The 12,927-nt window shown below is 30.3% G+C and overlaps 1 protein-coding gene across 1 annotated transcript; it reads right to left on the bottom strand.

Annotated features, from left to right (window-relative positions):
- Positions 1-3,547: 3,547 nt before the first annotated feature.
- On the bottom strand, positions 3,548-10,187 carry Defb114 (defensin beta 114). Its single transcript, XM_021721768.2, has 2 exons — positions 10,130-10,187; positions 3,548-3,712 (listed from the first exon to the last, which is right to left on the bottom strand). The coding sequence occupies exons 1-2, from the start codon at positions 10,185-10,187 to the stop codon at positions 3,570-3,572; spliced, it is 201 nt and encodes a 66-aa protein (XP_021577443.1). The 3' UTR covers positions 3,548-3,569.
- Between the last annotated feature and the right edge of the window lie 2,740 nt (positions 10,188-12,927).

The following is a 12,927-nucleotide window of genomic DNA, read 5'->3' as shown; positions in this document are numbered from 1 at the left end:
TTACATTGTTCCTTCCTTACTCTGGATGGGCTTTCCTGCTACCATAACCCTGGAGAGGGGCAACATCTCTACTTTTGCTTTGGATCCATTATTTTCACCTACTCAAGGATGTCATTGTAGGAACTCTTTTCCTTTTCTTTTGCATCATCAATTTTCTTTTTCAGTAGCTCTTTCTTATTACATAATAATATTTAAAATTTTCCAAATTTGGAAATAATCCTCCCTTGACCCCTCTTTGATCTTTACCTACTACACTATTTTCTCTGTTCCATTTACCAACAAATGCTTTCAAATAATTTTCTAATTCTCTCCAGTTTTTCATATTCTAATTCTGTCTTGAATGAGATTTTTTCTTCTTCCAGTGTCCTGAAATTGCTCTAATCATTGTTACCAAAGACTACTACATGCTAAAATCTTGGCCATTTCCTCATCTTAGGAATTAACTTATTAGGAATTGTGGATATATGCTCTTAAGTGTTGTATGAACATTACATTTATGTGTATCCTAAATTTGTGATTACTTATTAGTCTGTTATACTGGTTTCTCATCTTATTAACCTTTGCATTTAAGCATACCCCATGTCTTAATTCTAGAAAAATCATTTACACTATTCCCATGGAGGTGTTATTTTTTACATTTATCTAGAAGTTGATGATTCTCAAGTTTTATCCCTATCTTGAACCTTTTCTCTTAAAGTTTAGACAAATTTCCAACTATGTCTTGATCTTTTCAATTAAATACCTAAACTTGTATGGTCCAATTGAGCCCCAGAAAGACAGACACATCTTGCCAAGCTGTCTCCCAAGAAATATTTAATGGAAACTCTGTTTTTATAATTACTTAAATAACTTACATCATCCATGGTCTGCAAGGATAAAAATCACACTAATTTCCTTTCCCGAGAAAATCATTTGGCACTATCTTCAAAATATATCAAGAATTTTGCTGCCTTTTATTACATCCACACCCACCATGATGGAAAGGGTTCTAAAAATATCAGATTGTTAAAAATTAAAAGAAGAAAATAAATTTTAATGAGTTTTGTTCTGGACTGCATGTAAGAACCACATTAAAAGGTTCAGAGACATATGAATAAAGATTGAATTTCTTTTTGACACAATGAAAAATATAGACCATGGTTTCATTTGTATTTCTGTATGTTTTCATTATTATATGTGAAGTAATATACTGAAAACCAGCTTAGTAATTTGTTTAAAATTACATGAGTGAGTAATAAGTACTGGGGGATTAAAACCAGAAATATCTTTTTCCAGTGTCCCCAGTTTTTCAGTTTAGCTTTCAAACTACATTAAAAACCATAAAATTCAGAATACAATGTTGCTTGTTTTGTATAGATGAGAGATATTTTAAATTTCTAGGCAAAATATTTATAACATTTACTAACACCTATATGTAATTACAAATCTATGCTAGGCCTGGATAAGATGAAGGAAACATGAATAATACTTCCTAAACACTTATAACTTCCTTGTAACCTAGCTGTAAATACAAGAGAAAATCCATCTATGGGCACCATCTGTAGGAAAATAATATAATGAGTGATTACATGGTTCTGCCAATCTCACATGTGAAGTTAAAATTGGACATTTTCACCTCATTTTTATTTCTAACTACTTCATCAAATGGGGATATTAAGATATGGAAATTCTGGAACTGGGATTGTGGCTCAGCAGTAGAGTGCTCGCCTAGCATGGGCAGGGCCTGGGTTCGATCCTCAGCACCACATAAAAATAAAGGTATTGTGTTGTGTCCATCTACACCTAAAAAATGAAAAAAAGGTATTTTGTCCAATTACAACTAAAAAAATATATTTAAAAAAGATATGGGAATTCTGGACATAGATTCTTTACTGACTCTAATCGTGGGCAGAATTCAGTTTATCATCACTCACAATCCTGCATATTTGTTGTCCCCATTCTCAAAGTTTTTCCAAAGTGTTGAGGGCTATCTTGGAAATGAGCACTGTCTGGTGAGTTTCAAGAGTTCAATGTGTAGACTTCTTAAAATCCTTTAGTCATTTCCAAGTATCAATTCACTTGCGCACTTTGGGATTGGAAAATACCTACCGATTTTATCTGCTGTAACCATATTGGCATGCTGTCCTGTCCAAGTGAATGCTGTTGCCACTATAGGGCCTTTCTATCTGCAGGTCCATCAAAAGGCCCCAATTCTTCCATCTGAGTTCTCCCACGCTGTCAGAGATTGCTCATAGAATTAAGACATCAGGTAGCTCCTGATGTCTTAATTATCTTTTATGTCTGTTAGTTTTCTCCATGCACTTACATGTGCAATTATGTGGATATGTTCTGATAAAATCTGTCTTTTAGATTTTCCCATGGATCTTGATTTTACTATCTGGTTATTTCACTTTCAACAACTGTGTTGCTGTTGCATCTTATTTGATGCCCTTTCCTTAAAACTTTAGTGTATATTTTGAGTATTTGCTTTATTTGTCATTGCATTTGACTTTTAAAAATGTGTTCCTCATCCCTACTGCTCTATACGTGTGTCTTTTTTCTTTAATCCTCACATCTGATCCTTGTACCAGTCTCTTATCCTACATTAGTTATCCTCTTTACTCTTACTTCTGCATTCCTTTGACTTCCTTTGTTTCACATCATTCAAACCTCCAATACCTATTTCATCCCTAATTTGGATTCCAGTTCTTGTCATTTATTTTAATTATTATGATAGACATTCACAAAGTCTCCCATTAAAAACAGAATAAACAAAATAATACTCCTAGACCAGTAGCTAATGTTTAAAAACAAATATGTTTGGGCATCTGGAAAAACTGACAAATGGTTAATATATCCTTTATTTATAGCTGTGAAACAAATTATATTCTCTGTATTCCCTCCCCCAACCCTTAATATAAGAGAAACCACTTACATTGAGGTTGAAATAACAAACTTCTTCCATCCCATCCAGGGCTATGTGAGAAAACTGTAATATTAGGCCCAGCTAATGTTTATGAGTCTAGATTCTTCAGCTAAAGTCCAGATTGTATTTAAGCTCAGTTCTTAATAGATCAAATGGTGTTAGACTAGCATGCCTTTTTAAATGAACAGAAGAGAGGGAGGGACAATGAGTGTATCTATGCTGTACTCTAGCTTACACTTTAGTTCTTATTTAAGTTTTTTCTGTGTCTTGATTCTCAATAATCTTATTGTGATATTAGACCACTGATAAACCCAGGAATATTGGTTTTCATGAATCAAAATTTTAATGAGATGATGATAAAATTGGGAAATGTTCAGTTGTATAAGTTAGGGGACCCAAGACATTTTCAACATGAGCCTCAGTTGAAGCAATCCTAATACTCATGTCATAAGAAATCAGCTCCAGAAACACATCTGCTCAAACTTCTGGCTCAGAGAGAGTTCCTATCTCATTGCATTCCATAGGGTAATAAGCATCTAAAAGGGAAGATAACAATATTGACTTGTGTATTTAATTATTTATTTCACAGGCTTTAATTATATTTATCCAGTGCTTTAATGTACATACAACTTCTTTGTTCAGAGATATGTCCTCTTTTTCAAAATCAATCGTCCTCAAAGATCTCAAGGCAGCAAATCTTACGTACTGAGAAACATATATCAATTTGCTTTTCTTTTTTATAACAGTTTCTTCTACAGTTACCATAACGTTTGGTACAGCGCTCAGCATCAATTAAGGAACACGTGGCTAAAGTAAAAAAGACAGTAATTGAAATTACTTATCTTTTATTTAAATATATATATATATATATATATATATATATATATAGTTCTTACTACAGAAAGTGCTATGTGTACATTGTACCAAGTTTAGAAACTGCCAAAAATACACTATAAATATTTTATAATGTTATATATGCAAAAATTGAAAGTAATTTTAATTAATACCCAATGAAAATTTTCACACTCTATATTACTCTCAGCAAGATTCAGGACTTTTTCAGAGCTCCATTCTATTCAATTGTTATTATATCAACAATTTATATTCAATATTTTACCCATTTTTGGAAAATTAGGTCAAATCTAAGGTTTTAGTCTTTTTGAATTATGAAAAAACATGCATTCAAATTTTTGGGTGCTATATAATTAACATAGTTTTAACAAAGTTTGATCCTACAATTCTAATTTACACTGTCATGAACAATGTGTACAATATTTGCCCTAAGCAAAAAAATTCATTGATAATAATGGTTTTTATTTCTTTGATTATTTACCTTAAATAGTTTCTTTCTTTATCTTAAATTGATTGTTCACATACTTCACTGATTATCTTGATTGGATAATTTTTCAAATGATTTTATTGGATCCATTATGGATAATTACTTTCTCATATTCATTACAAATTGTTCTTCATTGGTTATTGTTTTTCATATTTTTAGAGGTAGTTGTAGACAATAACAATTTTGTTACATTAATAAATGGATATTTCTTTTCAAAAATGTAAAAAAAACTATAATTCTGACATTTAGAAATTCATAGAAAAATTTTCAGTTTTAATGTATTATTTCACCTTTATAGCAAGATGCTCTTACATAAATTCATATAATATTTTATTTATTATGCTATTTTTCTTTTTACATTAACTGCAATTTTCAGATATGTAGTTTATTTCATTTTTCTTAAATAATTGTCCCCCACTATTTAATGAAAAAAACAACAACCTTGCTGCATGCTGTGAAATGACTTTCACTGTATTCTTAATGTTGTATGCGATGTTCTAGATTATCACACACTCTAAATATTTTTTAGATATGTTAAGTTTTATGGATATCTATAGATCATTGCAATTTAGATAAGCTTACATTAACTAAGGCATTATAGAAAAAAACATGCAATTTAGTCTATTTTATTTCTTTGATGTTTAAATTTTTAAAAGGAAGTAAACTTGCAAAACATAAATGATCAGCTAAGTGTTATTAAAAATCAATTGTTTAGGTGGAGAAATAGAACATCCCCAGCATGGCATTTGTGCTCCTTCATGGTCACCATCATATCCACTCCTTCCTTTCCAAAACAAATTGTCTTTCCTTATACTATTTTGTTTAAATGTGCTTGTTTTAAAACTTTTTTGAATGCAACTGTATAACATCTATATATTATTATTATTATTATTATATATTTCAATATGTTGTGTCTGGTTTCATTAGCTAAAAAATGTTGGTTTTGAGATTTGTCCATATTTTGCACTGTAATCCTTCCATTTTGATTAACAGTTAGCAGTCCTTTATACATATATATTTTATCCTTATCTACAATAAATATTTAGATAGTGTCCAGTTTTGGGATGTTCTTACAATTGACTCTTGACACACATGCTCATTTTTTGGGGGTATATGGCTAAAGGAAGAATAGAAGGATAATGTGTCTGCATAGCTTCAAGTTTAGAAGAGAATGACACACATTTGTCCAAATCATTTGTTCTAATTTAAAACTTCTAACAAGATTATATATTAACTGCACACATTCTTAAACCTTACCAATGCTAGATATTTTTAATTTAATATTTCTGACATTTGTAAAGATACTTTATACAGTGTACCTCATCTCATATTTTACAATGATGTATTCATTTTTCTGATTACTAAGGAAATATAACATCTTTTCTAATGTTAATTGATTTTTGTAGATCTAAATGTTTAGAAATTGACCAGTCTTCTCCCATTTTTATTAGGTCATATTTTTATATTGATTTTAATGAATTCTTTATATATTATGTGTATGTATTCTTTGCCTGCTAAATACATTACACATAGATTTCCCAGTATAGAGCTTATCTTTTTACTCAATGATGTTTTTGATTTTTAAAATTGCCTTAAATATAGTCAATGCTATCATTTCATATTGATTAAAAAGTATTACACCTGGCATGTTCAAATCATCTCCTTTTTTAACTTGTATGATTTGCTGTTTTGTGTTTGTGATTTCATTTATAGTAATTTTGGAATCAGTTTTTGGCTATGGTAAGAGAAAGTTGGTAAATTCCTTTCTTTACCTTGTGTGGTAATACAAATGAATGTTTCAAGGAAAAGAATTTATTTCTTTATATTACCACATAAGGTAAAGAAAGGAATTTAACAACATTTTGTTAAAGATTTCTAATTTTATTAGTATTCAAAATAAAATGTGACCTTTCAAACTGTTCTCTCTTGTGCAATTTCTAGTTTATTAATATCTGCCTATGTTTTAGTATACATTTGTTACTGAGAGTTTAATTTGATTATAATTTTCTAACCTTGGGAGTTACATTTTTGTTGCACTTAAATGTTTTTAATATTGTATTTTATTTAAGCCAGTATATCCAAAGTATTATCATTTCAATATATAATAAAGATTTTTTTTAAATTCTTAATAAGATATTTATATCTGTTTTGTGTTAAGTCTTTTAAAATCTAGTGTATATGTTATATTACATCAACATCACAATATAGATGCAAAATTTTTATCAGAAAATCTGATATTAGATTGAAAATTGTATTAAATCTGTATTAAATCTCTGTAATATATAGCTGGAAAACTGGATTTACATAACAGGTTCTTTCAAACATGCTTAAATATCTTTAAGTCTTGTAAATTTTAAAATGTGATTTTAAACACCTAAATTTAGGTGTTTCATACTAAATTGAAAAGCATTTTTATCAAATATGATGGAACCAAATATATTATTAGGCCTTGGCTAAAAATAATCTGCCCACATGATTAAATTTTAATTGTTTCAGGGCTACTTAATAAAAGTAGTAGATATGAAAACTACATTCTGGAATATGTTGTCAGAAAAAAATATTGGTATATGACTATCAAGATCAATCAAAGGAAAAATCCTATGACCTAGATGTATGGAGGGTGGGAAGCATATGCTGTAACAAACTTATTTTACTATCACCTATAGCTAATATCATGCAATAATTATGCATGTATTTATTGTAATATTTTTATAGCCTTAATGCTCATAATATCTCAGTATAATGGCCTTGCACTGTCTAAATAGGTAGCCACTGGTTTCTTCTGGCTCTCAAGTACTTTAAATGTGGGAATGTAACTAAGGAAGTACATTTTAATTTTTTAATTTTAATTTTAAACATACAGATACAACTATATAAATTTCCTTATAACATCATGTCACATCATTCAATGAGCTTTGAGTTATCTCATTTAAATTATAACTTAGTTTAAATCATTTCCTAATATCCTTTGATGTTTATTTTTCAAATTAAAGATCTGTTAATCTTCATGTTTAAATTTTCTATATTTTATATCTGTGATAGTATTTGTTTTTCTCTTTTCTTTGTAGTTAAGATGTATTATCATCTTCCAATATTAACATCACAGAGTTTTCTACTTTCAACTTTTTAATAGAGGTTTTCTTTTTATTTATCAAGTAAGCAAATTTTCTTGGTGATTAACTCCCCTTGATTTAAAACTTAGTAAATCTTAGAGTATCAGAATCAATAATCTCTTCCTGGCAACATTTCATCGTCAATGAATTTATCTTCTTCACCGTTCTCAACTCAGCCTTCCCATTCACCATGCAATATATCGCAGTCACCAAGGTCACTGTGATTCTCCTTTTGAGATCCCTGGCCTATGTAACATGCCTAAAGAACAGCCTACCTTGAACACCTTGTATTCGTTCTCTACTATTTCCTCTTATCTCTGTTTTTTTTTTTTAAATCTATGCTCCTATTCCTCCTGCCATATTTCTTGAAATATTTCAGTATGATAAGCAATGTAGGAAATGCTTTGCTTATGTTACTTATTTTACTCTTTGCAAAAACCTTAGAAAATTTATTATATTATCATTCATTGTATGATAAAAACCTGCAACTTCCTTGTCAGCCACATGGAGACACTGGGCCTTAATATGAATCCTGATCTATGTGACGGCAGGCTTGTTCTCTCAGCCATAATGGTGTGCTGCCTTCACTCTCTCTGTGGATTCTGTTTATTTGTACCCTGCTTAAAAGACTGCTGATTCCTGCATGTTTCAAGCACTATCAGTGTTCATCTGCATCGGTTTTCCACAACTGGTTTGACATGGTATTACCTTGATTAGACCAAACCCTGTTCTTACTGCTTCATAAAGCATCCAGTTAAACTGAACATTTTTTGTTGCTTTTTTAAATAACTTTTAGGTTTTACCAATAGCCAAACCATATCCTAGTGCAACTTATGTGTTCTGTTTTGTGAATTCCTTCAAAACGCTACATTCTGATACCTTGCATTACTCCACCTGTTTTCTTGGTTAGTCAAAGGTCAAATATAGAATATTTCTTTCATTCTAGTATATGTTATAACTTGGTACCTGCTAGATGATCCAGAAGTAATGTAAATTCTGTGGTCACTGTTCTTATACCAAGTATCTTTAAAGCCCTAAAGCTTACTACAGTGCACAGCAAATGTAGAGTCTGATGAGGTATCTACTATACATCTGAGTTACAGATTTCTTGCTGTATGTATGACCTTGCTGTTTTTGACCAAATTATTTAGTGAATTTTTTTAAAACCTTAGTATCACTATAGAAAGCATTAGGATGAAATAGAAAGAAGAAATATGCTATAATCCAAAAAACCTGCATTTGTATTTCACATCAGATACATGGTAGTATATATATGTGTGACCCTGAAAATTTTTGTCCTTTGATGTTATTCACCTCTTTTATAAAAGAGGCAGTAATATTCATCTCAGTGTTATTGAGGGTCAGATTAGATGTCTACATGAAAATTATAGAATATAAAAATATTCAATGGTTTTGCCATGCACTAATCATATTTATCTTCTGCCTTTCTTCTAATTTTCCAATGTCTAACACTAGTGTCTTACTCCAAATTTCAAAACTGTTCATTAGAGATTTCTGGACATTTCCCTAAACTTCCACCATTAATGTTGTTTCACCATTCTTTTTATTTAGATAATATTTATATATTTCTAAATAAGAATAATTCATTGATTTATCTATGTTTATTTGACTCAATGTAATTATGCTAGAGAATTACAGTAAATTGTATGGCTGTTCTTAGTGTCTGGTATTGTGTACATTGGAACACGAGTTAATCTACCTTAGATGGTCATTGATTGACACATTAGCACCATGAGCTTTGATGACTTTCCTCATTTTATTTGAAATCCTACTTCCTCAGGCCACATGCAGTATTAACTATAACAACAGCAACAATGATAGTAAATAATGGCACCTAAATTGGTTAGACCAATTTTTAGTGTGTAGAGCGACTTTCCAATACATTATTTCACTAAATCATAACTTAAGTCTATTGAGCAACAGGTATAAAATTATATATCAGTTTCTAAATTTAAAAAACAGTGTTTATTACTGGCCATGCTTAAAATTTCTTCACCTTCTTTCTAGGATGCCAACATTGTAGTTAAATTATCTGGGTGACAATGTTCACGGACCTATTTCATAGTGAGCTATTCATAAAATTGAGATCTGAATTTGAATCCAGTTTTCTTTATCACATATGATGCAACTTTTGAACTTCCAACTTTTGTAGGTTCATATTAGAATATGTATGAGTATAAATTTATATCTCAATTTTTAGAGAGACCACATTGCCTCAGAGGCTCCATTTATTTTTATTAGAGTCTTTACTAATGCATTTACTAATTTGACAGTGACATTTGAGGTACTACCTCTTTATTTGCCCTATCATTCCTACTGTATTTCATTACCTATCATATTCTGGGACTGTATCTTCTATTATTTTATAAATTATATCTCAAGATATAAATACAGCTGTTTTGGCTCCATCAATCTTTCCTGGGGACTAATTACTTCTGAATCTTATGTACAAATTTAACAAATTATGGCTTTCTTAGTAATTTAAATATCTAATAGGAAATATCAAGATCTGGAAAAGATGAAGGCTCTCTCCCTCATCATTCATCTCATTTTATATGCACATTCACTTAGAAAATGAAGTAGATAAAATACACAGGTACAGTAATGTTTTAAATGAGGAATCAAGATTTAGCACACTCAAAACACTCAGTTGGCAATATTAAGAACCTACATTTTCCAATTAATAATCTATTATTTATATTTCTATCTAGAAGTTATATGTTACAAATATTCCAGAAATATTTATTTTACCTTGTAAAATGAAGGTCATGTAACACAGAAAATGAAGAAGGCAGTAAACAATCTTCATTCTGTAGAGAACAGAAGATAAAAAACTTGGCAACAGAATCTACAGTGCTTTTTAAAAAGCAAAGCGGCATTTACTATTTATAGTTTTCTAATGAAAAAGAAACTGTTTTTGTCCGGAAATTGCTTTCAATTTGTGTACTTTTTAATGCTCCAATGACTGATGCTGTGGGTAGAACTACTCACACTTAAAACCCTTGAAAACAACTGGATCTCAGAGAGGAAGCTCTGTGTGGATATTACCCGCAAATGTAGTAGCTTCTTATGAGAGTTAATTGAAAAAGCATCAGCACAAAGGGGCACACATAGAGTAGGTTTCAAGAAAGTGGTGATTTTTCCATTTTGTCTATAAAAGGATTGAATGTTATTTGTTAAACGTGGATTACTTTAAAATGTATTTAAGTCACTAATCTGATGTGCCAATTTATCAACATGTTCCTTATCCAAAATTCTTAATTGTGTCATCATCCCATTAATTCACCCCAAATTAGTCATTTACAGAGGCCAAACACTGAGCCTCAACTCATCACTAGTTTTATTATTTCCCCTTTTTTAGATTCCTTCTAATTATTCATGAATTCTCTTTTTTTTAGAGTTTTCATTAATTTAAATATTTTTAACATAGCAATTAATGCACACAATAAAGGATGAAAAGAGACAAATTTCAATGAATTGAAGTAATTTTTCACTTTAATTTCCCTATAGACAGGGCTCTAGATGTTACTCACCTCAGAATTAGGACTTCTCTGAGATGTTGTATACACAATATATCTCTTGGTTTCTTAAATTTAAATTCAAATTGCTTAAACTATTTCTTGTGCTGACCTCAAATATTTGAAATTTATATTAATGACTGAAAATTTCTGTAGCTCATCTTTATACATTTAAATACTGGTGTTTTTCTCACACCAACTTTGGTTACAATATTAACTATTTCCCATGTAAAATGAAGATACTACCTCTCTTGCCTTTCACTCCAGCATTTCTCCACCATGTTCACAATTCATTCACTTTTTACAAATTTTTCTTATATCTTGGATAATATTATCTGTATAATCAGAATTGAAGCACCTACATTTTTAAAAGATTTTAAGACAATAAGCAATACAGATTGTATTGCCTTATTTCATCTGTGTAACATCACAACACCTGTGCTAATCAAAGAAAAATGGTCTTGGTTTCCAGATCAAAGGATTATTTATTATTATTTTTACTGCTATTATATATTTTATTATTATTTTATTTTCACCTTCATTTTCTCTTAAAAGTTTTAAATTTTTTCTTCAATTTGCATAATGTTTGATTATGATATTATTAAAAAGTTGTAATCATTTTTCTTGATGTGTGGATTAAAATATATATTAATAAGCCCTATCTTCAAATTTATTTTAGTATGGTTTTCTTAACCTGGGTATCCTAGGTTACTTCATTATAATGGACTTTTATGAACCCACACTTTACTCTTGATCTAAATCTGTTGTCTGTGTCTGATGTCCTCTTTTTGTGTTTTTTTCCATCCAGATAAGTTTTTGCAAAAGATTAAAAAAATGTATATATGAGAATTTCCTTGCTCAAAAATATTTTTATACCTTTATTTATTTATTTGGACATAAAACCTAGGCTTAAGGTCATGTTCATTCAAAATATCCAGTCTTCTTCAATTGTTTTTTTTTTTTTTTTGGTACAGAGGATTGAATCCAAGGGTGCTTAACCACTGAGCCACATCCCCAGCCATATATATAAAAAATTTTATTTAGAGATAGTGTCTCTCTGAGATGCTTAGGGCCTCTCTGAGTGGCTGAAGCTAGCTTTGCCCTTGAGATCTTCCTGCCTCAGCCTCCCAAGACACTGTGTTTATAGGTGGGTGGGGGGGCACTGCATTTAGTACAAATGGTCTTCTTGATGAGAAATCTAAGGCTAGTGCAGCCTTATTTACGTTATTTTCTTTTCTCTCTTGATACTTTTATAATATTCTTATTATGATACAGAACTCCAAATTTTATGATTTACACATTTTCTGGTGTGAATTTCTGTTTTATATGTTATCTGTCTGAAATCAATGAGCTTGTATCTTTCTGCAGATCTGGAAAATGTTTTATTTCTGTACTTTCTTTTCTCTGACTCATTCCCTTTCTCCTTGTTAGTTTTCACTTTGAGGGGACTTCTTTTCTAAAATATTGAAATCTTTCTCTATAATTTTATTTTCTCTCTTTTCCTGATGTCAATTAAATCTTTCACTTTTATTTTCAACCTTTATTTGTGGGTATGTGGCACTTCTGGGCATTGAACTAAGAGCCTGTCACATGCTAGGTAAGTGCTCTACAACTGAGCTACTTCACCAGCTCTCTGATTTTCCTTATGTGATAGAGCAGTGTTCTTGTTTTATAGATGAAAAGTCTTATTGAATTCTTCTGTAAGTACATTTTAGATGGGTTTCTTTCTATTTGTTTTATCAAACTCTGGTATTTTCCTTGAACAAGCTCTATTTTTTCAAATTTGAGTGTCGTATTTGTTGTTATGATCTTAGATATTAGTGCTGCTATTTTCACATATACATTGGATAATCAATGGTTGTAATATGAAGAACTGCATACATTTTGGGATTTCCATGGCTGTTGTACTAATCTTTTCACTTGAAATGCCTTTCTACCATTAAATTCTCATGGTATGATCTATGAATATAGGAAGAATAGATGTCTTCTATATAAGTTAAATGTTTTAGGACTTTCACTATCTTCTTTTAT

This window comes from Ictidomys tridecemlineatus, chromosome 8, assembly GCF_052094955.1.
Source record: "Ictidomys tridecemlineatus isolate mIctTri1 chromosome 8, mIctTri1.hap1, whole genome shotgun sequence".
NCBI classification, from domain to species: Eukaryota; Metazoa; Chordata; class Mammalia; order Rodentia; family Sciuridae; genus Ictidomys; species Ictidomys tridecemlineatus.
Note: the sequence above shows the minus strand (reverse complement) of the source record. Positions and strands in the feature narration are given on the sequence as shown.